The 27,661-nt window shown below is 43.2% G+C and overlaps 1 protein-coding gene and 2 long non-coding RNA genes across 8 annotated transcripts in view; 1 reads left to right on the top strand and 2 right to left on the bottom strand.

The window, feature by feature from the left end:
- LOC101470070 (zinc finger protein 521) overlaps positions 1–22,036 on the bottom strand; it is an 88,891-nt gene extending 66,855 nt beyond the window's left edge. For 2 of the 5 annotated variants that reach the window (XM_004542723.4, XM_004542725.4), the window contains exons 1-3: positions 21,170–21,864; positions 14,002–14,058; positions 7,038–7,238 (exon numbers count right to left, since the gene is read on the bottom strand). In XM_004542723.4, coding sequence (XP_004542780.1) covers positions 7,038–7,238; positions 14,002–14,058; positions 21,170–21,209 — 298 coding nt within the window. In that variant the 5' untranslated portion in view covers positions 21,210–21,864. The other 3 variants (XM_023154623.3, XM_012916762.3, XM_004542724.4) reach the window with 3 other exon arrangements.
- LOC143413469 (uncharacterized) lies at positions 123–25,094 on the top strand. Of its 2 annotated transcripts, XR_013094080.1 has the most exons (4): positions 123–445; positions 9,235–9,294; positions 22,581–22,843; positions 25,004–25,094. It is a non-coding gene; the product is annotated as an uncharacterized LOC143413469 (long non-coding RNA). The 2 variants fall into 2 exon arrangements; XR_013094081.1 differs by lacking the exon at positions 9,235–9,294.
- Positions 24,192–27,661, bottom strand: LOC143413470 (uncharacterized). Its single transcript, XR_013094082.1, has 3 exons — positions 27,590–27,661; positions 24,881–25,218; positions 24,192–24,623 (listed from the first exon to the last, which is right to left on the bottom strand). It is a non-coding gene; the product is annotated as an uncharacterized LOC143413470 (long non-coding RNA).

Here is a 27,661-nt window from a genome sequence, read left to right as displayed (position 1 = left end):
TAATAAAATACGGCAGGTCTGTGGGTGGATTTGCCTGGCAGGCCTGGTGCCTGTCCTTCTCAGAGATAAGCCCACTGCTGGCCTTATCTACCTCCCACAGCCCCACCCAGCAGTGCCGAGCACTGGACACACAACCCGTCAACTCATCATTGGCTAATTACCACCTCTGACTGCCTTACAAAGAAGGCCTGGACTCACATTGCTGCTAAGATTGGCTCTTCCCTACCTTCACTGTCTTTTCTCTACTTCTTTATTATTTTTTCTGACTTTATTCAATCTAAATATTCAGTTTTTTATCTCCTTCTCTTCATACATTTCACATATCCCTCCTAGCGAGGTTACTCCTGCCTCCTCAGCCACCAGTTAAGCACAGAGTCTACGGCAGCATTTTTCAGCTGTCACTTGGAACAGGGAATAATGCGACGGCTTCATTGTGGGTGGTCAGGTAAATCCTCTGTGCACCTTCCACATATGCATCTTGAAAAGTACAAATGTTTATTTTACAGTCTCTTAGTAAGGGCTTAAGCCATTTGTGAGCTGGAGTCAGTTCAATCTCATAGTTTCAGCAGAACAGCCGAAGTCACTTGTGTTACAGAGAGAGAGAGCGGTTTCTTTTATTCAATTGTTTTCCACTTCCACAAGCGTGTGCCAAGGGGGAGGAAAGCGCCGGCTTAACACGCTCTGCAATTCAACACGGCCAGACGCAGTCCTATTAAGATTTAATGTGCCATTCTTCTGCTTGTGCCGCTGAAAAAGACTTGCAGGCTGAGGAAGAGAGTGAACAAAGAGCAGGCAGAGCCAGGGCCAGGGAGAGATACTGAGTGTGAGAGAAACCGAAACAACCGCTTCTTGGGCTGGTCATTGTCTCAGAACTGAAGACAGTAGTTTCAAAGGACCGCTACACAGCAAAAAGGGGAAATAAGAACACTGTTGTTGGTATAGGTTTTCGCTCAGGTGCTTGTAGCTTGTAGTTCTGGGTGAGTGCAGGAGATTATCTCTGTTTTGTCCACATGTCATCTCGGCTTTTGTGGCTACCTACTTAAGAAAGAGGTCAACTGGATGAAGTCCCGGCATGTGTTTAGCCTCCTGGGCGATGAATTATGTGTCGTCTAAAATGCAAAGTGCAGGCACGCAGGTGCTGAGAGGGAGCGTGTGTGCTCGTGCTTGTTAATAAGTGTTTGTGTGTGCACGGATGACTGATTGAACAAGCGAAAACGTGAGAGACACAGAGTGTTAGATAGATGGGGGATGCGGATACGAGAAAAGCAAAGAGTTGCAGTGCTAGCCATTGTTGTTTATGCCTTAAACCCACAAAGCCGAGCAAAAAAACACACAAAAAAACCCTGCAAGTTCCTCTATTCTTATTTTGATGGTTTTTCTGCAGAAAATGCAGCCCTCGTCTGACAAAGACCAATAAATACTTTATACAGTGCATAATATGTGCCGTGTGGAGCACAGGGGAAAGAGAAAGAGGGCGTCCTCACGAGGGCATATGCTTTGAATTCCTAATGACATTCCTGTTAACATTGCTGGCACTGTTGCACAAAGAGGAAATACACGGGGACTCTATACCACGGAGTCAACATCTACTTTAATATCTTTTCTACCTCTTTCCCTCCATACCTATTTTTCTTTTCTCTCAGACGCTCACGTAGAACATGCCCCCCACACAAACACATACACAGGAAAGACTCAAGCCCAATTGTAAGAGCTCACTCTAGCATGAGGTCTCTTTTCAGTGGCTGCGTTGTGCCAGAAGTAGCTATTCTCCCCTGACCGCCTCTCCTCCTTTCAAAGCCTTGTAATCAGTGTGCTGCTCTTTGTACCAGGATGTCGCAAGACACCCCGGCAAAAACACAGCAGAATTTCTGATGAACGGCGGTGGCTCAGAGTTCGGCTAATCAGGTCTTGTCATGTCGCTTTTCTTCTTATGTGAGCCCTTTTGAAGCGAATAAAGTCTTTGCAGTTTGGCACATTCTTCTTGGCAGCTACAAAGCAGCTGTTGGATCAATACACAAAGTTAGTAGAAAAAAAACAGTACAACCAATAGGAGCCTGTTGGAAACAGTTAGTATAAAGCACGGACTGCCAGGAGTCTGTTCATAGTTGAGGGTATTACTGAATGTTTCCATGCTGCTGACCCAAAGGCTTGATGTAAATGAATTCAAACACTTCAAGCAAACATGTTGTGGTTGGGAATAGAAGGGGGGGACATTGATCAGCAGGTTTAAAAAAAGAAATGGTGCCCATTGCAAACAGAGAAAGAGCTTCTATCATATTAGCATGTTCTGCATTGTGAGGAAATGTTATTGTTTTTCAGTGAGTATTAGTGTTTCATTTGTATTTTTCTCATAAATCTGAAATGTGTTTTATTGAAGCTGAGTGCATTTTGCAGTGTCTACAGGGATGAGGAAAAGGGGAAATCTACATAATATAAATCCATATATGGCCCAGTTATCTCTCTCTTTCTCTGTTGCACCCACTCTGATTGATTCCTTTATCTGAGGGAAGCAGAAGACATGCTCTGTTTGCTCGCACAGTGGCCGGCAGGAAAGCAGAGAAAGACACTTATTAAAAAGGTCATCTCACAGAGGGTTAAAATAGCAGGGCACAGATCTCTCTGGGGGGAGCAGACATGCCCCTCCTCTAGTGAAGGACACAAGAAAAGGTGTTGCTCAAGGGAGCTGGACCCATAATGAAAGAACGGCCACTAGGCTGCCAGCCCATGTGTGCACTAGGCTATTCAAATACCTTCAGAGACGCGGAATTGAAGAATTGACCGAGTAAGGCTGTGTGAAAATGCAATCTTTTGAATTAAACTCTGAGCTAGAGGTGTTATTTTTATTTACAGTGTGGGCTAGTAAACACAAGCTGAAATGAGATGAGAAGCAAGGTATTTCTTTGGCGAGTAGGCCTGAAGGCATGTTTCCTTGCCTACCACTGCAATCTCATACCTGGCATATGAACATCTCTTGTGCCAACTGAGAACAAAAGTCAAACTACACACACACTGTTTCTCTTTCTCCATTAAGGATAGGTAACACTATAAGTGTGCGCAGACAATGCAGCGTGATAGTGAGACAAAGCATTTGTGAAGCGTTTTTGGAAAGTCCTATGGAATAGCTATGCCTCCAGCCTCCTGTCTCTTCCCCAGGGTAGCCTAAAGCCATGTCGGCAGGATGCTGATCCCCACACGGAAACCTGATCCGCAGCCATTCTGGAGCCGAGGGGTGGGGTGGGGGGGGGGGGGGGGGGGGTCTCCCCCCTCAGAGCCTCTCTACTTCTGCCCCAGAGTTAGAGGGGTGCTCTGGGGGAACATTCTTCTAGCCCTGCCCCAGCCAGCCTCCACTCTCAACTCTCTAGAGGAGCATTCTTCCAGCCCTGCCCTAGCCTTCACTGGGATCTCCTGGGGAGCATTCCTGAAGCCCTGCCCCAGCCCAAGACGGGCTCCCTGGGGACACATTCCTGCAGCACTCTCTCTCCCTCTCTTTCACTCTCCACATCTCCCTTCTTCTCCCTTGCTCTCTTTCTCAGGCGCTCGCCTTCCTCTGCAGTCCAGCATTAGTGCGATCAATAGCACCGATCGCATCGGGGACACGAGGCAATCCATACCCATGTGCTCCCTTAGCGCACTGCAGTGGCCACAGCTTAAGTGCATGGGAAGGTGTTATACCTCTGCCAGATGGGGAGAGACAATGGCCGCCATTGATCGCAGTGACATGTAACATCTTTTTCTTTCTCTCTGTCCATCGGGTGTGGTCGACACACAGTTAGAATCTGTTTAGACTTTATTTCACTTGCCTTATCCGACTGCTTTTATAATATGTATTTTTTAAGCTTACTGACTGTATATGGGCTGTCTGTCTTAGGAAACTCACTGTATATGTTTTGATGGGAGGGGAAAAAATGCAGAGTTGTGTCAGCATGCAAATCTTCATACATGGATTGGTTCCAGTCAAGCTTTTGCAATTTGTTAACCAAAAATAAAATATTTGAAATCGTAAAAATGGAGAGTTTAGCAGGTGCTGGTGGTTGATTAGAAAACGGCTCTAATAAAGGATCCATCTGTGAGTAGAGACTTGATGTAAGGCAGATTAATTGGTCATGGATGTCTACATAATGCCACATAGGAAATCTCATATCCCATATTCCAGAGAATGCACAAACACATACTCACAGACACACACACACACACACACACACACACACACACACACACACACACACACACACACACACACACACACACACACACACACACACACACACACACACACATTCAAAGTACTTAGTATGCCATCTAGAAGTTTCTTTTCTCCCACTGTGTTTGAATACTAATAGAGTGTTTCTGCACAATCACAATACCCTAATGGCAATTAGAATCTTTTGTTTGGCTTCCACAGGGGCTCTTATCCAAACTGTGTTTTTTTTTTCATCATTGAGCAATTAAGAGTTATTTGTCCATAAGATTGACATTTTTAAAAGACAGGCTTAATTATAGAAAAAAAATATGGCTGAGTCAGTCATGACCACATACTGAAAATGCTGCTGAACATTAAAGACCTGTCCCTGAATCAGAAACACAACTTTATAACATTATTGTTTTCTCAGTGTTGTGCAACAGTATAAGTATAGGAAGAACTTTAATTAAATAAAATCCTTTGTGGGTTTTTTTTCTTTTCTTTCTGCATTCCTCAAATTGTCCCCAAACAAAGACTGTCCACACATCTGCAATGACTTGATTGAATTGGGTGTCAGATTGAAGAAAAAAAAGAGTGACAGGAGACTCTGCACTTTCTTTCCCTTAGACCAGTCATTTTTTTTGTTGGATGACAGTAATGCAGAAGTGAAGAGTGCAGTCAGTTTTCAAACCTTTAGCTGATTGAGTGTCGCTTCTTCTGAATTTAAACACATAGCAGGGCATAAAATCAATTGTGCAATGCACATGTATGCGTTTCTGCTCAAATTAACACAGACGGGAGGGTAACAGAAGGCATTTTTACATATTGAGTACACAAAAACACGAGACTTGAGGCTGTCTCACAGTTAATGGAAAATCTTTGTAAAACTCATGGGATATCTAACCTATAATTTGTGGTTTGCTGACGGTTGCAAAATATGAAATCAAACTGTGCTTGAATGTAAACAGAAAAGAGACTATTGCTGGGCATACACAAAAGTGCTAGCTGAAACATTCTAAGAGGGGGCATAACACACGTAAATACTGTTCCTACCAGCTGGGGAAGATTCCTTACAGTCAGAGAGGCGCATGACCCCGACAACTGTGTCTGTCAGCTAGTCAGTAATAACATCCTGCTGCTGAGTGACCCAACAAAAAAAGTTGTGTTAAAAAAAAAAAACAACAACCTAAGGTTACAATATGATGTTTATACGACACTTTCTTTCTTTCAAAGTTTCACAATAAAAGCCTTGTTAGGAAGGGTTTCTGTGCACTGAGGTGCTCCAAGACTTTAAATTTGAAATGGATAAAGTAAGCTGTGACATTGAACTTAGAGCACATAACCACAAGGCTTAAAGGACTACCTCTAATGGAGCGCAACAGTGATGTTCTAGAAGCAGGGGTTTTGATTATGAGCCATGGTGTTGTAATGTAGACTTACCAAGAGCTACAACACTGTGAAACAACAGTATGTGTTCTTGTAGGAACCACAGGTCTGCATGAAACCCATCTTATTTGCAATGTCACGGAAAAGAACTACCCTACAAAACTGAAAACAGCGACATCTCTAATTGGTTGAGGTTGTTGTTTCCTGCAAATGCTTACTTACCAGCTTACTTTTTATGTTGCTAGTGCAGTTGAGTTTTTTTTTCTGTCTTATGTTTTATATACATTCATTTATATATATACATTATACATACATTCATTTTCTTTTTAAAATTCAATGTGCTATCTATTCCACTTCAATTATCGAGTGTATCTTTAAGCCATAAACTTTCTTGCTTGCAATTTCTCCTCTTGTGTCCATTTACCATCCCTGGGGCATCAATAAAAGAGTCGATTACTGGGTTCAGTGAGAAATATTAAACATATTAAAGAGAAAAATCCTCATGATAACACATGCAATGACTGTCATTAAAGAATTATGACTGGCATTTTTACACACCATGCACTACATGACTTTATTGGACTTTGAGCCCAAATGAAACAGGCTAGTCATCATACTTAAAGACTGAATGCAACTCAATCGTAAACATCTCTGGGCTTTTCTGTTGAATGACAAACAATAGCGTCTGTACTACATCTGAAACAGAAATAGGACATTTTAGTTCACTTTATTTTTGACAGTAGAAAGAGACGAGACATGTGCCCAAACACTATGAAATGAGTATCAGATGGTGTTTCTCAATACGGGCCTGTCAGGGCATGTAAAGGAGGACAGCAAGTCCAGGAGAAGCACATGGAAACCTTCAGTTCACATCATTAGTTCTGTCTGCCACCTTGTCAGGGTATTTATAGTCCTATTCATCCATCAACAGGTCAATGACACAGTCTGCCAATGGCATCCTTCTCTTTCAATCCCACAAGGTATTACTACTGCAGCTAGCTCGCACTGGGAGCAGCTGAGGGACTTTCCTGGAGCAAAGATCCATCTCCAGTTGGTGGTCTGGTTACTGTGGGACCTACTAGCTCCATGTTACTAATACTCGGTGTTATTGAAACGTTTCGAATTAGTATGGTGCCGTATAAAACCTTGCACTGACACATGTAAGGACACGAGGCTCATACTATAAATACATATACTGCTATCTATTTTAATGGGCACGTGTGGGCCTGTTTAGATGTCGTCTCTGATGATATTAACGTACACCACAATATAACTAATGCGCTATGTGTGTGGAGGCCTGTGCTGCTGGATATCTACCAAAGAAACTGGTAGTCTGGTGTTGTGCTCCCCTTGGTGCAGTGTACTAACACACATAGTGTGGCATATTCTCAGATGAAAGCATAGAGTGAGAGTGGGAGAAGAGCTGAGTGGCAGAGTGGAGGGGAGGCTCGGTGGGCTGAACGTTGTTTACCTGTCAGCTGGCATTGATTAATCTTGTGTTCGGTGAGATCGCTCAGCGACTCGAACACCTGCCGGCAGCTGTCGCAGCTGTGCAGCGCGGGCTCCTCGTCCTCCTCCTCTCCCTCCTCTCCTTCCTCTGGAGAGAGCAGCCTCTTCCTTAGATGCCCGGTCTCACCATCCTCCGCCGCCCTCTCGAGGGCGCACTCTGGATCTGCCGAGCCACAGGAAATGACAGCACCACATAGTCAGAGGGGTGACCCACACAGCGAGGTACTACGGCTTCCTCTGGGTGACAATAAAATGGATTTCTAGACTCTGGATTTAATAAAAACAATAATAAAAGCTGTAATAAAAATGCAGGTTCAATTTGGGCCTCTGTAACTCAACCACTCATGCCATAACAGAACTGTTGGGCAGGTGCGGGCGAGAGATATACAGGCGGAGAAGGCGGTACGACGCTCGCACACACAAATCCGACACACACATACAAACACACAAGCACGCACCCTCTGTTATTAGAAATGGTTTTACGTTGTGTTTGCCCTGCTTCACCCAAGCAAAACTTCAGTATATGAAACTAGACTGATGGGAATATGTGTAGTTAATAAATCCTGGATTGCAGTTTTGGCTGGACCAAAGAAATATGAAATTCTGCCAGCGAGTGCTGAATTGCATCAGTCAGCATCTATCAGAGGAGAAAGACCTTGCCATATTACTCAGACATTTAGACCAGAACTGTGGATGTATGTAGCATAGCGCAGGAAGACACACAAAAACTGAGATTGGTGTGTGTTGGGCTGTCGTCACGACACACTTCCCTAAATTATTCAGCTTTGCTCGCAGGCAGCTGCGGGTCGCGCACATCAATATTCTTCAATCCATCTGCAGTTTTGTCTCTCGTTGGCTTTGTGCTGCAGCAGTGCCAGGGGTGGGCAACTTACTACCCTGAATCAGGAGGAACCATCTTTCAAATTACCACTCTAATCTGAAGTTCTTCACGTGATACTAAAGCGTTCCGACAGCAAATCAAACCTCGCATCGCTCACTCGCAGCGTACCACGCATATCTTCATTCTGACACGTAGTTAAGCCAAAGCAGCTTGGAATAGTATCTTATTAATAGGCAGAATGGCCCGCAGCCCTGTCTCTCCTCACATTGCGACCTTTACACTTCACAATACTTCTAATTAAAACACCATATTTACAATCAAACAATCATGCCACCCTGGTTAGGCTTTTGCGGGGTGGAAGAAAAGCCTCTGCACTTCACTGGCAGCCATTTTAAGCCCCACTCCAATAAGTGTTCCTCGGCTTGTCTGGAAACTCCGGAGGGGAACGTTAGGAGTAAGCCTGTTTTTTTCACCCCGCACACAGTTAACAGAGCCTGAGGACAAGGAGTGTGTGGCACCAAAAGCGTGCAGGTGTGGCTGTACTGGTGCTGGGTGCGTGTGCACTGGGGCGGCCATTTTAGGTCCTCTTTCTGTTAGGGTGCTCTTAAACTGTGAAATTCCTTGAGGAAAGGCGGTCGAGAACTCATCAAGGCCACCCAGGGGTTTTTTCTTTCCCCCACTTGCGCCAAGTATTGATGTAACATCACACCCTCCATTGTCCTTCCCTCTTGGCGACTGAGGCTCTCGGAACATGCCCTCTAAAAATATCAGCACTGTGGTCCCCGGTGGGACCATGCAGAACAGAACAGAAGGTGTTTCAAGAAAATGAAAATCCCAACCCAATCCTCACAGATGCAGGCCTTTCTTGCTCTGGGGGGAAACACTTCTGACTGAGGCCAAAAGCCACACAATATAGAGTTATGATTCATCCGCACACAGAGGCACAGAATTCACAATATGCACAGAAATATGAACACTTCATGTGTGTGTGTTTTTTACAGGGTGCCTGTGGAGGAGGTTAAAACTTTCTTTTTTTCCCCAAAGGCCTTCATGAATCATTAAATTCTCTAATATTACAGCATGGTCCTGTCAGGGAAAACAACTGATGGCTACATTTAAGCATTTTATGTCTAATCTGAAATAGAAATACATTCCTCTGAGCAGAGCGTGGATGAATTTCACTGGTATTCTCATATTATTTCATAGATCCACAATAACGACCAAATAAAATACATTTTTTTTATGATTACCGGGGAAAAGGATCAGCGTTATGCATTCGTAAGTTTGATTTCCAATCCCTTGCTTTCTCTTGTTTTAGGTAACAACTTTCTGCTCCAACTTTCAGCGAATCCGAGCTGGGTCACTGCACTCAGCTGAGGTGAGCGACCTGAGCTGTAGCGATGCGGCACTGGAAGTGTAAACTGTTACATGTTTGGGGGAAGGGGATGGGGGCGGTGGTTTGGAAAGTCGCTCTGGGGGCGTGGGGGTTTAGACACGGCAAGGTCACGTCCAACCGTGGGATTAAAGAGCCACATCAATACTGAGGTTCCTGTGCCTCTGGGCCTCATACAGTAATCCATCAGATCAGGACATTCTCTTCTACCAGCCTCTACTGGCTGGACAGCAGATCGATACCAGTATGCTCGGGATGGCTGTGGAATATTGGGCGAAGATGTGTAAGATATTGAGAATTTTTCATCAGGCCCAACGCCCTTGTTAATTTAAAACAAAGGTTCGAATTAACACCCTTGTTAATTTCCGATGAGCATCTTAACAGCGTCGGCGTGGAAGGTAAGGACAAGAGAGAGGCTACACTGACCGCTGATCCATACTCTGATAAGGGCGGCTCAAAGGGAGATGATCATAGCTGCGACTGAGAAATTATTCATAGGGGGGATATAATGAAGATCTAACAAAATGATTTCTAAGGATAAATTTCAAACCTTTATTGTACTAAAAGCACATTAATACTGTACTAATAAAATGTGGGGATCTGAATGGTGATTGACGTCTTTAGAGCCGTGTAATATCTGTCCGGGTCCAAATCCATCCATCACGCGCACACTTATGATCTCTTATGGTGCCTAGTGACATTTATCATGCCACAACTTTCATCTTGTGAGTTGAAGACTCTCCTGGACCCCCTACCCTTATATTATTGAATATTTTTTTGCTTTTAAATATTTATAACCTTTTAATTGATATTCTCTTCGCTGCTCCATTAGCCCCACCAGGGACCCGTGGTCCCTAGCAAGGAAGCGTAGCCTCATCCCCCACTGTCTGGCCCACACACTGTGACAGGTGCAGACACTGACCACAGGGAGAGAGGGAGGCATGAGCACAGAGGGATAGAAGAAAATATAATAATAAAAAACAATAATAATATAAAGTGAACTGTCTGGCCAAGCCTGTTAATAGAATTTTAATCTAAAAAGTTTAAGTCTCTGCGCGAACCTTAACACTGGAGATTTAATATCTAACCCTAAGCTAGAAAAATTCATAAAAACTTGGGCCTACAATAAAGAGAAGACAAAAAAGTAGTTGTGGATGCTAGGCACAAAATTTAACGGATGTCAGGGTTTTAATCTGAATTTGACTCAAATGCATCTGAGACATACTGAGCACAAAAAAGTGTGAAACCACTGAGGGCCATGTTCTTACTTGCCTGTAGATACAGGCTCCATCAGGGTTTAGCCTGACAGAGCCTCCTTTGTGCAGCGTAAGAACTTGGGTGTCAAAAACATCATTACCAGTGCACCCATCTCCTCATTTCCCCATGATGTTACAAAGATCCTGATCTTACGATGCCCCCACTCCACCACCCCACGCCCCTCCCCTCTCTCCATGGCACCCCGTCCTACAACAACCCACCCCCAAGTTCGAATTAAGAATTTATTCCAACCAGCAAGCAGCTTCTCTCGACACGTGTCGGCAGGCCTGATCAAAGGTGGGCACGCTTCTTTATCAGAGTGAGGGAGGCTGTCAGAAATAGGAGGACATTAAGATTGAATAACCTTCACACGCTTGCCGGCACCTCATTATTTAAAAATCTGAAACTTTTCTTTTTTTTTTTTTTTTTGCCGAGAACCTACCATATATATAGGTCACACTACATTCTAATGCCACATGTGCCTCCAAGTATATCCTCCTCTGTGAGGATGGGACTCGGGGCTCTCCGCTTAAACCGTCACATCCACTGATTCGCCATCATTAAAGAATATGATACGGCGACAGGGCTGTGAGCTTGACACTTGCCAGATTGTTAATAATTGTCAAGAATTTACATGTGTGTGTGTCTAAGTCTAATTATTAATTATTAAGTCTAATTATTAGTCAGTCATTTGATCCATTTTAAATTTGAACACCGATTAGCAGAGGTGTTTGTCAAAAGCCATTTCTCTTAGAGCACTAAAGACGAGCTTAAAGTGGTGCACTGGCAGAAAGTGTTTGGCACCTTGTTATAAATTACAAATAAACATGTAGTATTTTTATGAAAATTTTATGATGCACGCTGAGATGAAGATAAGAGTAGCAAAGGAAGGGAGAAAAGGTGTCAAACAATTACAGGAGAGACAAGAACAAACAACGGAGACAACAGAGAGCAGCTCATGAAGCAAGCAGCACATCGAATCACAGGTATACAGATGGCATCAACCGCCATTAAAATCTCTGCACCAAAAAAAGATATGAGCACACAAAGAAGAATGGAAATCAAAGAAGCTGAATGAGAAACAACATTTGAACACACCAAATGCTCTTTCTCTTGTTCAGCCGTCTCACTCGCGCTCTCACAGGCAGTGATAATATTGCACGGAGCGCCTTGCTATGCCATTAGTGCAGTAAAACATCAAAGGAAATGAATAATAGAGAATATGATTTTCTGAAGTGGTGTAGTGAAAGAGCCTTTTCCTCTTCCTGCTGTTGCGAGCCCTGCAGTACATTGATCTGTGGGCAGCCTCAACCTCAGCCAGAGCCAGAGTCTCAGACACCGCACCAACACGCAACACTACTCCACACTAGAGCACCTAGCCACCCAGACACCCCTTCAGATCTCTGAAACTCTTCTATTTGCCTCACTCCACTCCACTTTGACAGAGCTGACACAGTCTTCTAAAAAAAAAAAAGAAACAAAGAAAGAAAAAAGCCTCAATCTGTAATAGCCAAGAGCAAAAAAAAAAAAGAAAGAAAGAAAAAAGAAAGGGATGTATATATAAAAGAGAAGAAAAAGCACTGAGCATGTGGTTATAATTACACACAGGCAGCGCAGTGGTAAAGCCAAGCTGCAGATCTTAAGCCTGCTCCAGACTCTCTGGGTAAAAAAGCACACTGCCTCATTAAATCTCAGATATCACACTGTTCCTGCCCCTCTATACTATGCATAATACTGTCTATCTTTTAGAGGGCCTCTTTTGTTAGCATTTCTCCTTTGCCTTTGCTACATATCAAACATGAATAAGAAACAGGATGCAGGGTCTGCAGAATGCTTGCAGAGTCACAGAAGAGCGCAACTGGGGGTCTACTTATGAGGCAGATCCTGACACCATGTCTGGTGAAGCCCTTAGCTTGTCAGAAGTCTAATGGCTATTGTGGCCCTGTCCGTCAAAGCAGCAAACGCATGACAATCAGGTAAGCTCTTTCTGCTGCTTTTCAGTTTGATTTTATGAGGACTTGTTGGGGCATTATGTAGAATTACTGCATTTTAAAACTCAGACAGGTGACAGATAGGCAAAGCGAAAGCTCGCTGTATCTTAAAAGTTCATCGCTGCAAACAACTATTTCCTCATTGACCATTCGTCAAGCTGCATCCTGAGAGGAGGTTAAAAAATAAATCAGTCAAACGAAGTCAAATGAGGAAAGTGAGAAATTAATTTGTGCGCCCTCCTGATTTCTCCACAGGCAGACATCGATCATGTGGCGGCTGTCTCCCCTCGCTCTGGAGATAGAGGCGGTGCAGAGACGGGGAGAGGAGAGATTCGTGTGTCTGAGGGGGTCGTTGTAATCAGGCACACTCATTAGCTCTGCTTTGGCTCTGGATGACAGGAGGTCTCCGAGGCAAGTCTGCCTCTTATGCCCAGTCCTTCATCCCTTGAGCCGGGGTTAGATGGGCAAAGGAGGCAGATTCTTTTCAAAGAACCACCCACCAATAGCCATCAATACAAATTAACACAGCAGAAGATGTATTGGCCCGGCTATTTAGTTTAGCCATACACAAATATGTGGCAAAAGGGTCTAATAGTAAGTCTGATGAAGAGGAAAAGCTCAGTCGGAAACAGATAGCAGAAAAGTGTATGTGCAAAAACTGCTTCTTTCTAAATCAGTGCAGGAACCTCACATCTACCTTAAGATACCAGCTAACAAACAAGACATCAGACAAAAACAGTTACTGAGTACTAGTGAGCAAGTGAGTTAAGCCAGGATTTACTGCAGTAATGCATACAGCTCCTGTATTTTACACAGAGGCACTCAGAACGCTATGGGTAAATGCTGGACTAATGTGGCAGCCTAGGAGTACCCAGGGTCCCCAGCCTGCTGGGCAAAACCATCCATATCGGGTTTAAAATAACCACGCCTGAGACTTAACCTTTACCAGAGACAAATGAAATGAAAATATACAGTGTGGTGCATCAGGAGCAGGCTTCATTCATAGGGGGCTTTCTGCTAGCCTGACCTGAATTACCGCTCTGTTCCTGGAGGGCCACTGTGAATGGCACGCGTGGAGACAGGACACATTCATCTGCGTAGCTCTATTCTACATCATACAGAGGGTTTGGAAACAAAGAGCGTAAAAAAAAAAAAAAGAGGCAAGAACACACAGAAACACAAGGACAGCTATAGGCACACCTGCATGCGTGCACACAAACACGGAAAATGCACTAAAGCGCTTGAGTTATAAAAAACACATGCAACCATTCGGTTTACAGCAAGAAAACCTCAGAAACAGGAAGCACAGACTTTATTTCATTCTGATCCCAACAAAAAATGTTACAGACAGACGCACACACATAGGCGCACACACACAAACGCACACAGAGACACATGATCCACTTTCCAGCCGAAAATGATGAAATATGAAATGGAGCATTACCGCTTGGAATGGCAGTCTGCCCAGGACTGTGCTGGTCCTCTGTCACATTGTCTTCTACTGCCAGAAAAAGAGAAGGGGGAGAAACAGAGGGAAAGAAACAGTTAACAGCGAAAAACAAGTTAGACACATTGAGATTTCCTTCTTTTCTATTATTTACAATTGAGATTTTCTATATGGAAACTCCAGGAGATTTCAGCAGCTTTCCAAAGCTCAACCTGTGGTTTGGCAATCCGCACAAGCCTTTCATATGTATGAGGTTTGGCAACGAGGCAAACAGCCACCCACGTAAATAACATATTGGACTGAGTAATGACGTGATGAATTATGAACGTCTCCCATGAAACACACTCCCAACATCAACAGTGACCAAGTGAAAAATACCTTGATGACTATATTAGTAAGAAGGTTGCACGGCGCACTGGTTAGCTACGTTAGACTGGCATCATGAAAAGAGCACTGCAGCATAAATATGGATCTTCCTAAAGCTGTGATCCTGTGATCCAAAATGAAACCTACAGTAAAGTATACAAATGTAATAAGACGCCAACAGACACATAGAAAATAGATGCAGCCAAAGTGGCTGCAAAGTGTTTTTGCTCTTTAACAGGGTGGGTGACAAAATAGTGACGGCTTGATCGGCACTCGCATCTGCTCATTAGGTGCATGGCAGCTAAACCACTTTTGACTTTCTGACAACAGCACCGGCCTTGAAAAACACGACTTATGTTTAGTAAAAGGTAGGAACCTTTTACATTGGAGCCTTTTTGGAACCGGTGAGAGTTCCTCGTGGCATGTCAAGTACAAGAAATGAAATGGATTTTAACAGCGGGAAGAGAACAAAAGAGTCTCCCACCTGTTCCATGTAAAATGAGGGTCTCACTGAGGACTTCTTACGCCTCTGCGTTCCACCCCTGCAGTTGAAATGCATTCTCCATTATGTCTTTTCTTTCTAGCCTTTCATTTTCCTGGGCAAAGAGGAAGGGGGAGTCTGACAGGACCTCCCAGTAGGGGAGTGTGGCAGTGACTGCCAAAGCAGAAACTGGCGCACTTTTAAAATCGTACAAAATATCCTGTACTTTGCATAATTAAGCCAGGATCCTATGGTGGCAGAAGCCTTTTCCACAGGGGAGCACAAGTTAGTGTCAAGTGAGGTGTCAAACTTCAGTGAAAAATGAAGAGGAAAGTGTCGAGCTGTTTCTTATGAAGACAGCAAACGATGGAGCGACTATGGTTCGCTGTCATCCGGTGTCCAGCCAAAAGTGAATTTTCAAGGAACTCCAATATAGAAAAAAAGAATCTTTTATTCAAAATAAACTTGTAAAGAAACGACAATGTAAATTCAGTTACATATAGGGATGTTTTCCGAATATCTTGAATATTTCCCCGAGCAACAATTATAATTGATGTAGGAAGAAAATATGCAAAACAAATGGTCATGGGTCTAGCAATTAATTAGCTAAATCAATTAAAAGTGATGGAGCAGACATAGTTGGACACCGTGGAGGTATATATCCCTCAGAGCCTCCAAAGAGGACTGTTTCAGCCAACAGAGAAACCTTGTCCTCTTAAAGGAGGCCTTAGTGGCTGGCGCCCTGAGAGTTTAATGAGTTTCTCTAACACCGTTGAGCGCCTTGCATCTAGAATCATTTAAATGGGCTAGAGATAGGGGGTCCTAATAAATCCCCCATGGTTCTATCAGAGATTGGTGGTGGGAGCTGGAGTTTTTGTTTTGATTACCGTCCCTGTTGGTGAGATGAGGGAGTTCAGGCAGAAAATTCTATTTTACATTGCCATAAGAACTTAAACATTACAGCGGTTTGCGATGATTTGTCACCACGGTGAACTTATTAAAAGTTTTGCCATTTAAAGTAAACAACTTCCATCACCGTGCAAATTCTTTTCTCATTTGCACCTGTCTGCTAGATAATTAATAGCTAGCTAGGAGCAATCATAGAGGGTAAGCTGTCAAGTCAGGCCAAATTCCTGTGACGTTTCCTTCTAGCTGGACATTTGATGAACAGTCATAACAGTACATATATAAATAGGGTGGGCACTTTTAATTAATATACTCTGAAGCTCATGATTACCTCATAATGACTTCAGCTGACTGCAACTCAGTCCACACTGCTGTAACTGCATCACTGCTATCAGTTAATTAATGTTTGACAAGGTACAGTGTATCACTCAGTCAGTGACAAACTGTAATCATGCCGCAAGGTTTTGTTGATACAATACCAAACACACATGGGACCATTTCAGCACAGCTCCTTTGATTTTCAAAATGCAGAGCAGGAAAAACATAATCCCACAACAAGTGGCACAGCATTAAAGGCCGCTAATTAACACAATGGCCAAACACACACACAAAAAAAATGAATGTGGAGTAACTGTCATTATATCGTGAGTGACAATTCCCAAGACGGGACGCTTACTTTTTAGGAAATGAATTCATTTTCTATCGGAACAAAACGAGGAGCAAAAAATAAAAAAATAACACAAAACGAAACAAAAACCCCCCAAAACCCTCACAACTGAACAACTGAAAAAATACCCCACGCTAATTTACATGCGCACAAACCATGACACGCCATAACAGCAACAACTAATGGCTTAACAGAGATGAATAAGGCAGAGTCGCAGAAGCTTGGACTTTTTCAAATCCATCAAATGAATTCCTGCTGCTTTGGGAAGTGTGTATGTGCACAGATACATGTATTTAATGCCGTACATGTCTTGCGCTTTTATGCGAGCATTGCCACAAATTTGGTGTGTCTCTGTTTGTGTGTGAGGGTATCTCGCAGCACTTCTCAGACATTTAAAAAAAAAGCCCTGAGTGTGTTCCTGGATATGCGTGACTCATCTGCTTGGTTACAGCCAGCTTGGACGATAAAGTGCCGAACACAATGGCTGTGTAATCCGCCCTGACTGACCGGGAAGGAGACGCTCGCCACAGGGACTACAACTCAATTTAGCTCGGGTCACGAGGTCAACGCTCCTCAATTAGGGTTGGGGAGGGAGGGAGGAGAACACACACTGCACATGAATAACTTTCTTAATGAGCATTATTTGAACTGGTGATTGGTGTCATAAATAATTTGCAATAGAGGAGCATGTTAATCATGTTGCATAATATTTATATTCTATATTTTGCCTTGCATTGTAAGCAAAAGAAAAAAGAAAAAGAAAAGAAAGAGAGCGCGAGAGAACTCCACTAGCAGCACTATAAAAACGTCACAAATCAATAATCTCATTATGCAATTATTGCAACTTCAGCTTCCAAAAATATTAATGCTATTCATAAATGCAAACGAGACAAGAGGAGAGGGGGGAAAAAGACAAGAAAAAGAAAGAAAGAAACCCCAGAAACGTAGCATTTCATTTGCGGCAGTGGAGGAAATCCGTCATTGTCTCTGAATCAGAACTCTTTCTCCATGTGGCAGACAATCCATGACAACAAGAGAGACACATGCCATGGAATAAGAAGACATATCGGCCAGCTCCCGCGACGCCCAGTCCGACACACTGAGCCGCATGTCAAGAGCACTGACAGCCGTGCTAATGGGATTTTTCCATGCCTCCATCATAATTTCCTTAATGATAATACTATCCATATTTTTGTGTCACATTAGAAAAGTGTTAATGGGTGTTATGCCACAGATCATTAATTGTGAACAGACTGGAATACTGCAGCTTGCTGTAAACTAAGAATAACGCACCTTTTAGACATGAAAAGAGAAAAAAAGAGTGGACTGTAGCATGCGTCTGCGTTCCAGCTGATAAAATTAAGATTAGACATTCAGACCATTTAACGGTGAACATACTGCAAACAGGCTGCCTTAAAAAAACCCCCAAAAAAACAGGCAAGTTAGTTTTTGACTTGTTTCCGACTAAACTACAGAAGCTTTAACCACCCCTTCACACTTTTATTTATTTATTTTTTGTACATACACAGACCTATGCTTCAAAGTACTGAAGAGAATAGGAGTGGGAGTGGTTATGCGTGTCAAATGTTCAATTTTGTTTTCACTAAAAGGAAAAGCTTCAAATTTTATGGCCAATTTTTTTTGATTAAGCAAGTAAATATTTGTTTCAGTTTTTCCCGAAAGGTCTGGTTTCAATACCAGAAAAACGTCAATAAAAACTTTAAATCGAATTATTATGCACAAGCTTAGGAATTCAACCCCTCCCCCAAAACAGACAATTTAATCATTAATTTTATTTTTACAGGCCTATTACAGATTTTACAAATCCACCCAGTGCATGAGGGGTATATTTAAAGTGTAAAGTGATATTTCCTGTCAAGTATATTTAAAGCACGATAACCTCCTGGGATCACTTGTCTGGTGATGAATTTGAGTTTCTTAAAATCATCAAATATTTACGGTGTACATGGCACAGCCCTGATTTCATGGCGATCACCATACCTAATGGAAATGGTGCAGAAAATATATTTATATATGCAATTAACAGACCTGGAAACTTCCTCCTCGGCCAATGAACACATCAGTGCCAAGACCTGAGAGTGTAATTTGCGCTCCAAATGAAAATATCAACCGCGTCTCATGTTATTCAGGAAGTAGTGGAGGACAGGCAACGTGGCAGTCATCATGCAGGATTTGGAGTGAGATCCTCCTTCCTCGCTGCTCACCACTGACTGAGGCAATGTGCTGACCCAAAGCCTCTGCACATCAAAACAAAATTACAATGTGCCTACAGTTGAGAAATATAGAAGGCTCAGGATTGAGTAAATTTCAGTGGCTGGGGTGAAGTGTTTGCATATAAGCGAATGATGTATGGTCTCGTCCTGTGCCATTTATTCCCCCAAGCAATAACGTAGCCGGATCTGTCTCTCAGACTTAATTGAAACGGGACTTGTAATGTTGCCCTTTTCCTCCATGGGACCAAAAACATAACCTCTGACTCCCACAAGCAGCCAATACTGAGCAAGTGGGTGTGTGTTGGAGGTACACAAGGGAAAAAGGAGTGCCAACTGTCACAGCATTATTTTCTCATCTTCTCTGCATGCACCCCACGTCCATACTATCCATACCAGTCCCTCAAAACGCTGCACATGATGCTCGTTCTACCTTCCCACCACGTTCCATCAGCATCTCTGTTCATTCTCCCCTCTGCAGAACAATGCGTTCTTTCTGAGCAAAGGGGAAAAAATTGGAACGTTCACATTGACCACTGCCTCAAGACAACCTATAAAAGTGAAATCTGAACTCGGAGATCCCGGTCTGCTCGCGAAAAGACACAGGAATAGGAGACACGGGCTCACACATGTATGAATGTGAGCGACACAAATTAGGAGATGCCACAAAACAAGAAACTACAAATAAAATGACCAATCATGTCTTCCTTGAACAATAGAGAAGAATAAAGTGTCAAATGTCAATTAAAAAAAAAAGACAAACAAAGTTATTGTGGACATCTGTATAAGTTTATCTCTGTCCCTGAGGAAATAGATGGACAAAGAACAATAAATAACATCTGCCTGGCCTTCCTTGGGTCCGATCCAAAACAAGGGAATATCTATGACGTATCTGCATTTCTGCTCCGGTTGAGCAGCCGGAATGAAGACATAAAAGTCACGATGTTCCGTGCTCCACATTTTCCCAATTTAAATTTTAGTGACAATAACAAAACAAACAATGTCATCACTCTGACTTCATTTGCATACTGATTTGCTCACTCTGCATCCCTCTCTGCCGCACACTTAGATGTACACAAATCTTAACAGATGTTCTTCTGAATGCACACACACAGTCTCTCTCTCTCTCTCTCTCTCTCTCTCACACACACACACACACACACACACACACACACACACACACACACTTGTAGCATGTAGGCATGCTGGCAGGAGACGATTATATGTGATATGTCTTTTGAGAATAGCAAATGTCACACCAACTAAACAAGAAAAAAAAATAATGCCAATGCCAATCTGCTCTGAGAAAATATGAAATCTATGTATGGAGCTGTTTACCGCGAATAGAGCAGTGCAGGTCTGGAAACAGAATGTGACAATTTTAAGATGTGCATGCACTCACATTTCCACTCTCTCCTGGGTATTGATTTAAAATGGTGGCTGCATGAATGTACCACAGACCATGTAATCTTCCTTTGAGATGAAGACTTCCGAGAACGAAAAGGGGGGGAGAGAGAAAGGGGTCCACAGACCACAAGCTGGGAATGTGAAATTGTGGACAATTATTTGCTGAGCAAAATACAATGCCTGCCAGATGAACTGGAGCTCAACCTCCAAAAACCTACAGCTCCCCCCACTAAAATGCTACAGAGAAAAGTAATGTGTGAATATGTGTGTATGTGTGTGTGTATGTTGCTCTCCCTTTCTGTCTCTATTTCCCTCTCCCTCCCCCTTTCTGAAACTCTCACAGACATGTACACTCTGTGGCAAATGGTAGATCAGATTACCACCAAACCAACTGTTTAAAGAAGAAAAAGGGAAAAAGTGACCAAAAAGGGGAGTAAGAAAACCCCCCCCAAATAACATCATAGACGTTACCGATGAAATTCAGCTGTTTTCAAGCTTTAAGCAACCTGACTGATAAATCCAGAACTTTTTCTTTTTCTTAATGAAATGTCTCATTAGTATTAAACGTTGGGTAGTATTTGCACCTCACCACACACTTGCGAGCACGCACATCACAGCCCCCCCTCCCCAACGTATAAAATGTTTCCTCTTTGAGTTTTCAGACGGGGTGAGTCACGTGACTGTGCACCCCATTCCATCAGACGGCTCAAGTTCCGACCAGGAGCGTCTTTAACGCATCCAGATGTTCGCCAGCGTCGCGCTGCACTGTTGCTCTTTAAACGTATCCCTGCCCCTTCTTTAACTCTCATCAGTATACAGTGAGAACCGAAAGCCGAGCATGTTTTTAATTTTTTATTATTATTAATATTATTAGTATTATTATTTATCCCCCTCCGATGCCAAGTACGTAAACAGTCGATTTCATGCGCAACACAAATAGGAAGGAACACTTCGAAATGCGTAAAAAAGAAAGGAAGAAAGAAAGAAAGGGGTGGGGGGAGAGACAGTTACATTTCACGAGCATTCAGTTCATGCTCGTCCACATTTTGTGTCATGTCCTTAAAAAGCAAAATGTTTTGAGAGCCACCAAACAGGCTTATCACTTACCTTTCAGTGATCTTGGTTTAGCTTGCTTGCGGCGCGACATCCTATAGAAAACGCTGAAGTTGCTCAGTTTCTGCCTGACAATTTGTGTAGGACGGGATAGTCTAAAGGTATAGTCTCTCTAAAATTGACTGACCAAAACCGCGGCTGCCTTTTTACCATTACATAAAGATGCAACTTAGCCCCGGCCGCGCCGTCTGTACACGAGTTTGCTGTTATTTTGTGATGAGTAGGTGGATGTTATAAAATCCAATTAGCCCGATCGCTATAGGCGACTTTATTTAGTTGAGCTAGGTATCGGGAAAAGTGTGAGAATATAGTAATCCCGTCATGCGCGTCCATTCTCCGGGAAAACACACACGCGTGTAGGCATGATGTTCGTTTAGAAACAAAAGCGCAATATTTGCTTTTCGCTTCTCATCTCAAATGCATCCGCGTGAGAAAGACATCAGCAAAACGCCTCCCGTGAGTGTGCAAAAATGCAACAAACCCCCCAAAAAAAAATTGGAAAAAAAATGACAATAACACTTTTCACTTCATATCCACCTAACAGCATCAAAACTATTGCAGACTCTTCCTTTTCTCACTCCAGTCAGCTAATCATGAATTAGGTTCGGAATCTGATCTAAGTCTACGTCTAAATTGCTCTTAAAAAGAGGATGAAGAAGCAGAGAGAAGATGGAAGCTCCCTCCTCATCACAAACCTGCAAGGTCTTGGACTGCGCTGTCGCTCCGGTAGTCCACATAATAATGGAAAATGGAAGCAAGGCCCCCAAAGCCATCAGGATGGCTCCAGAGGGGGCCCCTACCCCGCAGGGACTCGCTCTGTACGTAATCACTGAGGAAATCATTGTCAGCCTGCCTGCACTCACACACAGACAGAGAGGCATGATTAAAATCCTAGGGATCATGGCAAGATGCGGATTGCTGGATCTGCTTGTCCCCGGATCCGGAGTCGAACTCTAAACCCAAAGTCGGCTTGCTCACCCTGGCGTCTCCTCTGCCTCAGCTCGCCGTCGGCCACTCTCCGTCTACGGCAGACGGACTGGTCCCCCTTCTGGTAGAAATGGTTAAGCAGAAAGACATTTTCTCTTTTGCTGTTGACATATATGACATGTAACGGCACGCGTGGAATTGGGATATCGAGTGTACTTTAAGATTGAGGGATTTTTAACGTACTACGGACTAGAACTATTACAGCCTATCCCCTAATCATTTCAGTGTTATTCATGAGAAATACATTGTTTTCTTCCATTTCAAATAAGAGGCTACATAGAATGAAAACAACCCACTATAATATTAATATTCCGTGATTTCTCTTGTTTTATCATTTCTTTAATCATCACTTTAGTGTGTCGTTTGAAATGGCTTTTTTCCTTTCTTTCTTTCTTTTTTCCTTTCCCTTCTTATCAAGATGTTCACAGCGGTGCACTGGAATACACCCTCACCTGCATGTGGAGGTCCATGCCCCAAACCTACCCCTGCTATGTGAAAATGAGATCCAGAGAGGAGCCCTGCAGTGGGCTTCTCACTCTGCACTCTTCCCCTCTGCAGGCTGGAGGCTGCCTCTGCCAGGGGCCCCATCTAAAAATCACAGTCACGCAACTGCTTTCCACCACTTTCAGTGCATTCTTATTTGGACTGATCCACAGAGCCAAATATAAGAGGAAACCAAAGGTTTGTTTTTTTTTTCAACTGCAATCCTAAAGGGAAGGAGAGAAACAGTCAGTCTGGATATACTCCTGAATACGGGCTGGTGTAGAAGAAGAAAATTAACAGCAACCTTTGATAGCCTTTAGTGTGGCCAAATGTAATGTTGTTAAAGAAAATTCACTATAAAGTCAGCTATAACTATAAAAGTTAATGATGTGGTTGTATAATAATGCTGCTCTTATTCTATAGGGCATACCCAGTTTCTCGTTGGAGTTCATAATGAGGCAATACTGTTACAGGCATTTAAGGTAATCATCTAGTGAGAAGTAATGCACAAGTAATAGAAAATTTAGACCTATAAGGGAGAAGACGTAGCTATTAACTGACAGCCATTATTATGCTCGTGTTTTAAAGAGGCCTTGTTGTTTTCCTTCGTTTCTCCCCAATCAGTAGTAAATGCAAGGCTAAAATATTCTAAGATATGGCTTTCGATGTATATGTGATGTCAAAGCTTTCCCCGGTTTGTAATCGCAGTCCACACCTTTTGCTTTTGGAATAATCTCCCCACCCACATGGTGCCATAAAATGCTCGAAGAAGATCAATAAAAGGTAGTATGACACAGATTGACACGAGGTGCTTTGGTAAATTCAAAGCCCTCACAAACTACAGTAAAGTTGGTAAACACACTCATATAAAACATCTATTTGTAGGTGCTTGGAATCTGTCAGGAGGTCTCAGCTGCCTTAAAACTTCAATCTTAACAATGCTCCAAAGTTCCCCCCTCGGTGTCTCAGCGCTCTGTCAGGCGGCTCTCCCAAAGTTTTACCACCTTGCCTCCCCCCCCCCCCCCCCCCCCCCCCCCCCCCCCCACATACACACCTCCTCTCACAAACACAAACAAACAGTGCTCTTCAGTCCTCGAGGGCTCTTTGCTACTTTCATTAGTGACAAAGCAAGGCTTGACTCAGAGCTTGCACTGTTAAGTCTCTAAGTTACAGTACACTTTTCCTCAGAAGTTGTTTTTTTTCTTCAAGTAGAAGAAACCTCATGTGAGGAATGTTGCTCAAGAAGCTCCAAAAAAAAAAAAAAAAAAAACGTGTCTGACATGGCTTCCCTCTTAGGGATACCCTTATAAATAAGGAAAGGAGAACCATGTGGAAATTTTGGGAGCAAATAGGCACAATGAAGATCATCACAAATGTTTTTTTTTGTTTTTGTTTTTTGTTTCAAGTCTCATCTCTGAGGAGAATGGAAAGGGGAATCAAACAAAGTTATACAGAAAAGATGACATGTTTGCAATGAAAACAACGCAAGCCAGGAAATTTCTATTCAGCGCATAAGGTCATGCATGTACCTGCACGTGCCTTCAATATTCAACTATTTTCTTTTGTTTTATAGGCCTGCATTGTAGCTTCACATGAAGCCATTTGCATAAACATCAATCCCCAATATTGTGTTGTGCTTCCAAAAGTCATTATGTGGACTAGAAGTCTTTGAAATGCTATCGAATGCACAAAAGCACAGTCTTTTTTTCCATTTTTATTTTTTTTGCCACGGTATTTGTAGTAAAACTGAGCAGTTGTGCAGAGATTTTTTTCCCCCCCATCTCCCGTAGATTTTAGCTAGACATCGAGGCACCACAGCGAGCGAGCGTGTGCTGCTGCATCACAGATTTCACTCTGCCTCTCAGCAGGGTGAAATGTTCCCCAGTGGAATTCATGGTCCTCGGGTGGTGGGATTCTTCAGCAGTTCCTTTTGACCTGTGGCCTCTTCAACCTCTGTCCATTTGGCTCTAACAGTACACTGTCAAAAAAGGGAGGAAAAAAAAGTAGTAACTGAAGTTTAAAACTCAGAGAAAGTTTTAATCCCAATGAAGTGTCTCCCGTAGAAGTAATAATCACTGAAGGCTATTTAGTAGAATATTCTCACAAATGGTGAAAAACGGCGGCTTAAAAGCATAGTCGGTCAATTACGCTCGTTAGAAGAGGGCAGATACACAGACGTACATGTACACCAACCACGCACAATCACACACTCACACACACACACACTTGACTTGCCTCATTAAAACCCGTCCAGCTACTAGAACTCAGAGATGTGAATGTTTCCCTTGAGGAGTGGGGCACGTTCATTTTGAGAAAGGCAGAAGACTCGACTTTTTTCTCACTTGCTTATAATTACAGAGATTGCTGGAATGCATGACCCTGAGAATAAGGCTGAGTCCTGAGAGAGCCCACCAGAAGCATCACCATCTTCAAGTCCTGCTCTCCATTGTGTGTCTCCCTTGTTGGATGCCACCCACACCAGGCATGAGTGAGGTCGAGGCAGTGCCCCCAACACCAGAGGAGCTCCTCCCCAGGGACTTTACACTCTGCTCCAACAAGCCAAACTCCTGAGGCTGAAAAAAAAGTGAAGATAGCGAGTGACTGAAAACATTGCCCTCTCCAAGCAATGAGGCATTTTTTTTTCTCACAGTAAACTGATTAAAAAAAAAGAACAAAAACTACATGGAGAGCTAACAATCACAAGGCTTCAGAGTTGGCAAGCAAGGCGTGAGTGCTGCTTTCCAACTTTACTGTTATCCAAATTGTCAAGCAATTAAACTCTGGAGCAAAAAAACAAAACAAAAACATCATATGCATGCAGTTCACATAAACATTGTGTCCCCCACTACCAAAATAAATAAATAAATAAATAGTGCATTTCAATAACTCTGTGGAAACGACATTATTGTTTCATAATTTGAGAAACTGTGTATTATATTGAAAAAAATATATACAAAGAAACGGTGACAGCCGCACTGTGTCAACCTCCTTGAAAACTGAAGGATGTCAACGGAATAGAGGAAATGTGGAGTGAGTGGACGTCGTCAACGGTGACCTTCCAGCTGGATATCCACAACTTCCATCTTCGTAAGCCAAGGAGCCCCATGGTGCAAATCCCAAACCAGGTCATTAGCACAGTGGTGTCACCAGACAGCAGATCATGGGCCAGAGAGGGAGTGAGAGAGGGACTCCTGGCACTGTAGTGGCTGCTGTGCAGTTTGACATTCAGGGCTGGCTGATCTATGGGGCTGGGGAGACAGTGCCCTTGCTCTGGGTCTTCATGAGGAGAAGGTCCTGGCAGTTTCCCCCCTTACTTACTCCATCATAAAACCGAGGGTCACGAGATGTTAGATTCGCATATATCTCTCACTTGGAACGCTGCGACCTGAATTGTAGGGTCTTAGCATGGTTTGATAACTAAATTATCACCCGTGGCGCTGGATCAGGCAATGAAAGGTGGTTAATACCATCAGCTAGCTAATTGCTAGCATGAAAAATTAGCAGACAAACTAAAGCTCTAGCATTCACCAGCTGGCTGCATTGATGTCCAGAATATACACCGGCTAAAATTACTTTTCTAACAATAACCTCCACAGTGATGCGTTACTGGCCTAAAGAATATTATTTGACCACAGTGGGATGGTTTCATAGTGTGATCAAAAATTATTTTAGAGGTTTTATGTCCTTCTCAAATGGTTTTGACCTCAGCAGCCCATCTCTCGCAAATGGTGACCACTGTGACCATGCCAAGAAAGAGGATCCCCAGGGACGTTACCATGAGCCAAGGTGAACATAAAAATCTCCCGGTGAAAGATGGACACTTTCCACTTGGCACCACCACATGAGACGGAAGGAAAAGACAGCATACTTTCATGCTTTCAACACTTTTTTTTAAAAGAGAAATGAGAGTAATTCTTTTTCTTGCTCATTACCACTCTCTCATTAGGAGATCTTCACTTTAAGGTGAGATCAAGCATGCTCACCTCTCTATATGGTGCTAGTTAACTAGGCTGCCACACATAGCTGTGCTAGCCCCTTCTCATACAGAACATTTTACACAGTCAGACAGACACCTGGAGGGGTACCGGTGTCTGGTTATTTGGTTCACTGGATTTCACACTGAATTAACAAGTTAATGAAGCATATAAAATTAGAAATAAATGTATATCATGTATTACTCAGTGTGTCCGCTGCCTCTATACTGCTTATAGTTTTTATAACCTGGTGAAGAAACACAAACATGCACAGTTCGAAAGTTGTTGTTTTTTTGTTTTCCTGAAATGTCACACACTTGCAAATTGAGTGACTAAACAACGAATTAAAGGTTTTTTGATTATCCTGCAGCCTTATGAGTTATAGTGTAAATTAGAAGTAGTGATCTTCTCATCAGAATGTCCCATTTACTTCAGGATTTTCCCTGGAAAATAGGCAGTTGTTGTGTAGAGTGACTGGTGTGTTGGAGTTTTGTGAAGGCATGCAGATAAAGAAGGCTCTGAAGGATTAGAAGAAGCCTCACTTCCAGGCCATGAACGCATTATTCATCCCACCTCCTCCTCCTCTTCCTCCTCACCCTTCTCACCTTCACCACTCCCACCCACCCACCACCTTTTCATGTCCCCTGATGATTCCTTGGCTTCTCTGACAGTTGCAGCCACCTCTCTCTGGACTATGGTTGCAGGAGCTGGGAGTTGGTACAGTGTTAATTAAAAGAAAAGGTTAACACACTTGGGGTTAGCAGAAGGTGCATTCAGCAGGAGGCTCCCTTGGTAGAGCAGCTGCTCGCTGTTTCCTCCCACAGAGACCCCAAGGAAGGGAGTTGGCAACCTGGGACAGAGGCCAGGTGAGTGGGGGACACCAGAATGAAGAAGTGACTGTGGCATAAAGGATGGATTTGACCCTCAAACTAAAGATCAGCCAGTAGGTGTACTGAGTGGTTCCGCTCACCTGTCCAGCGCCTCCCTGCCTGGGCTTTGGCTTTGAGCTGATTAGTGTGTCCCAGAGAAGGTCTCACCTCCC

The sequence above is a fragment of the Maylandia zebra genome, linkage group LG18, assembly GCF_041146795.1.
Source record: "Maylandia zebra isolate NMK-2024a linkage group LG18, Mzebra_GT3a, whole genome shotgun sequence".
NCBI lineage: Eukaryota > Metazoa > Chordata > Actinopteri > Cichliformes > Cichlidae > Maylandia > Maylandia zebra.
The sequence above is the reverse complement of the archived record's forward strand: the minus strand, read 5'-3'. Positions and strand labels throughout refer to the sequence as shown.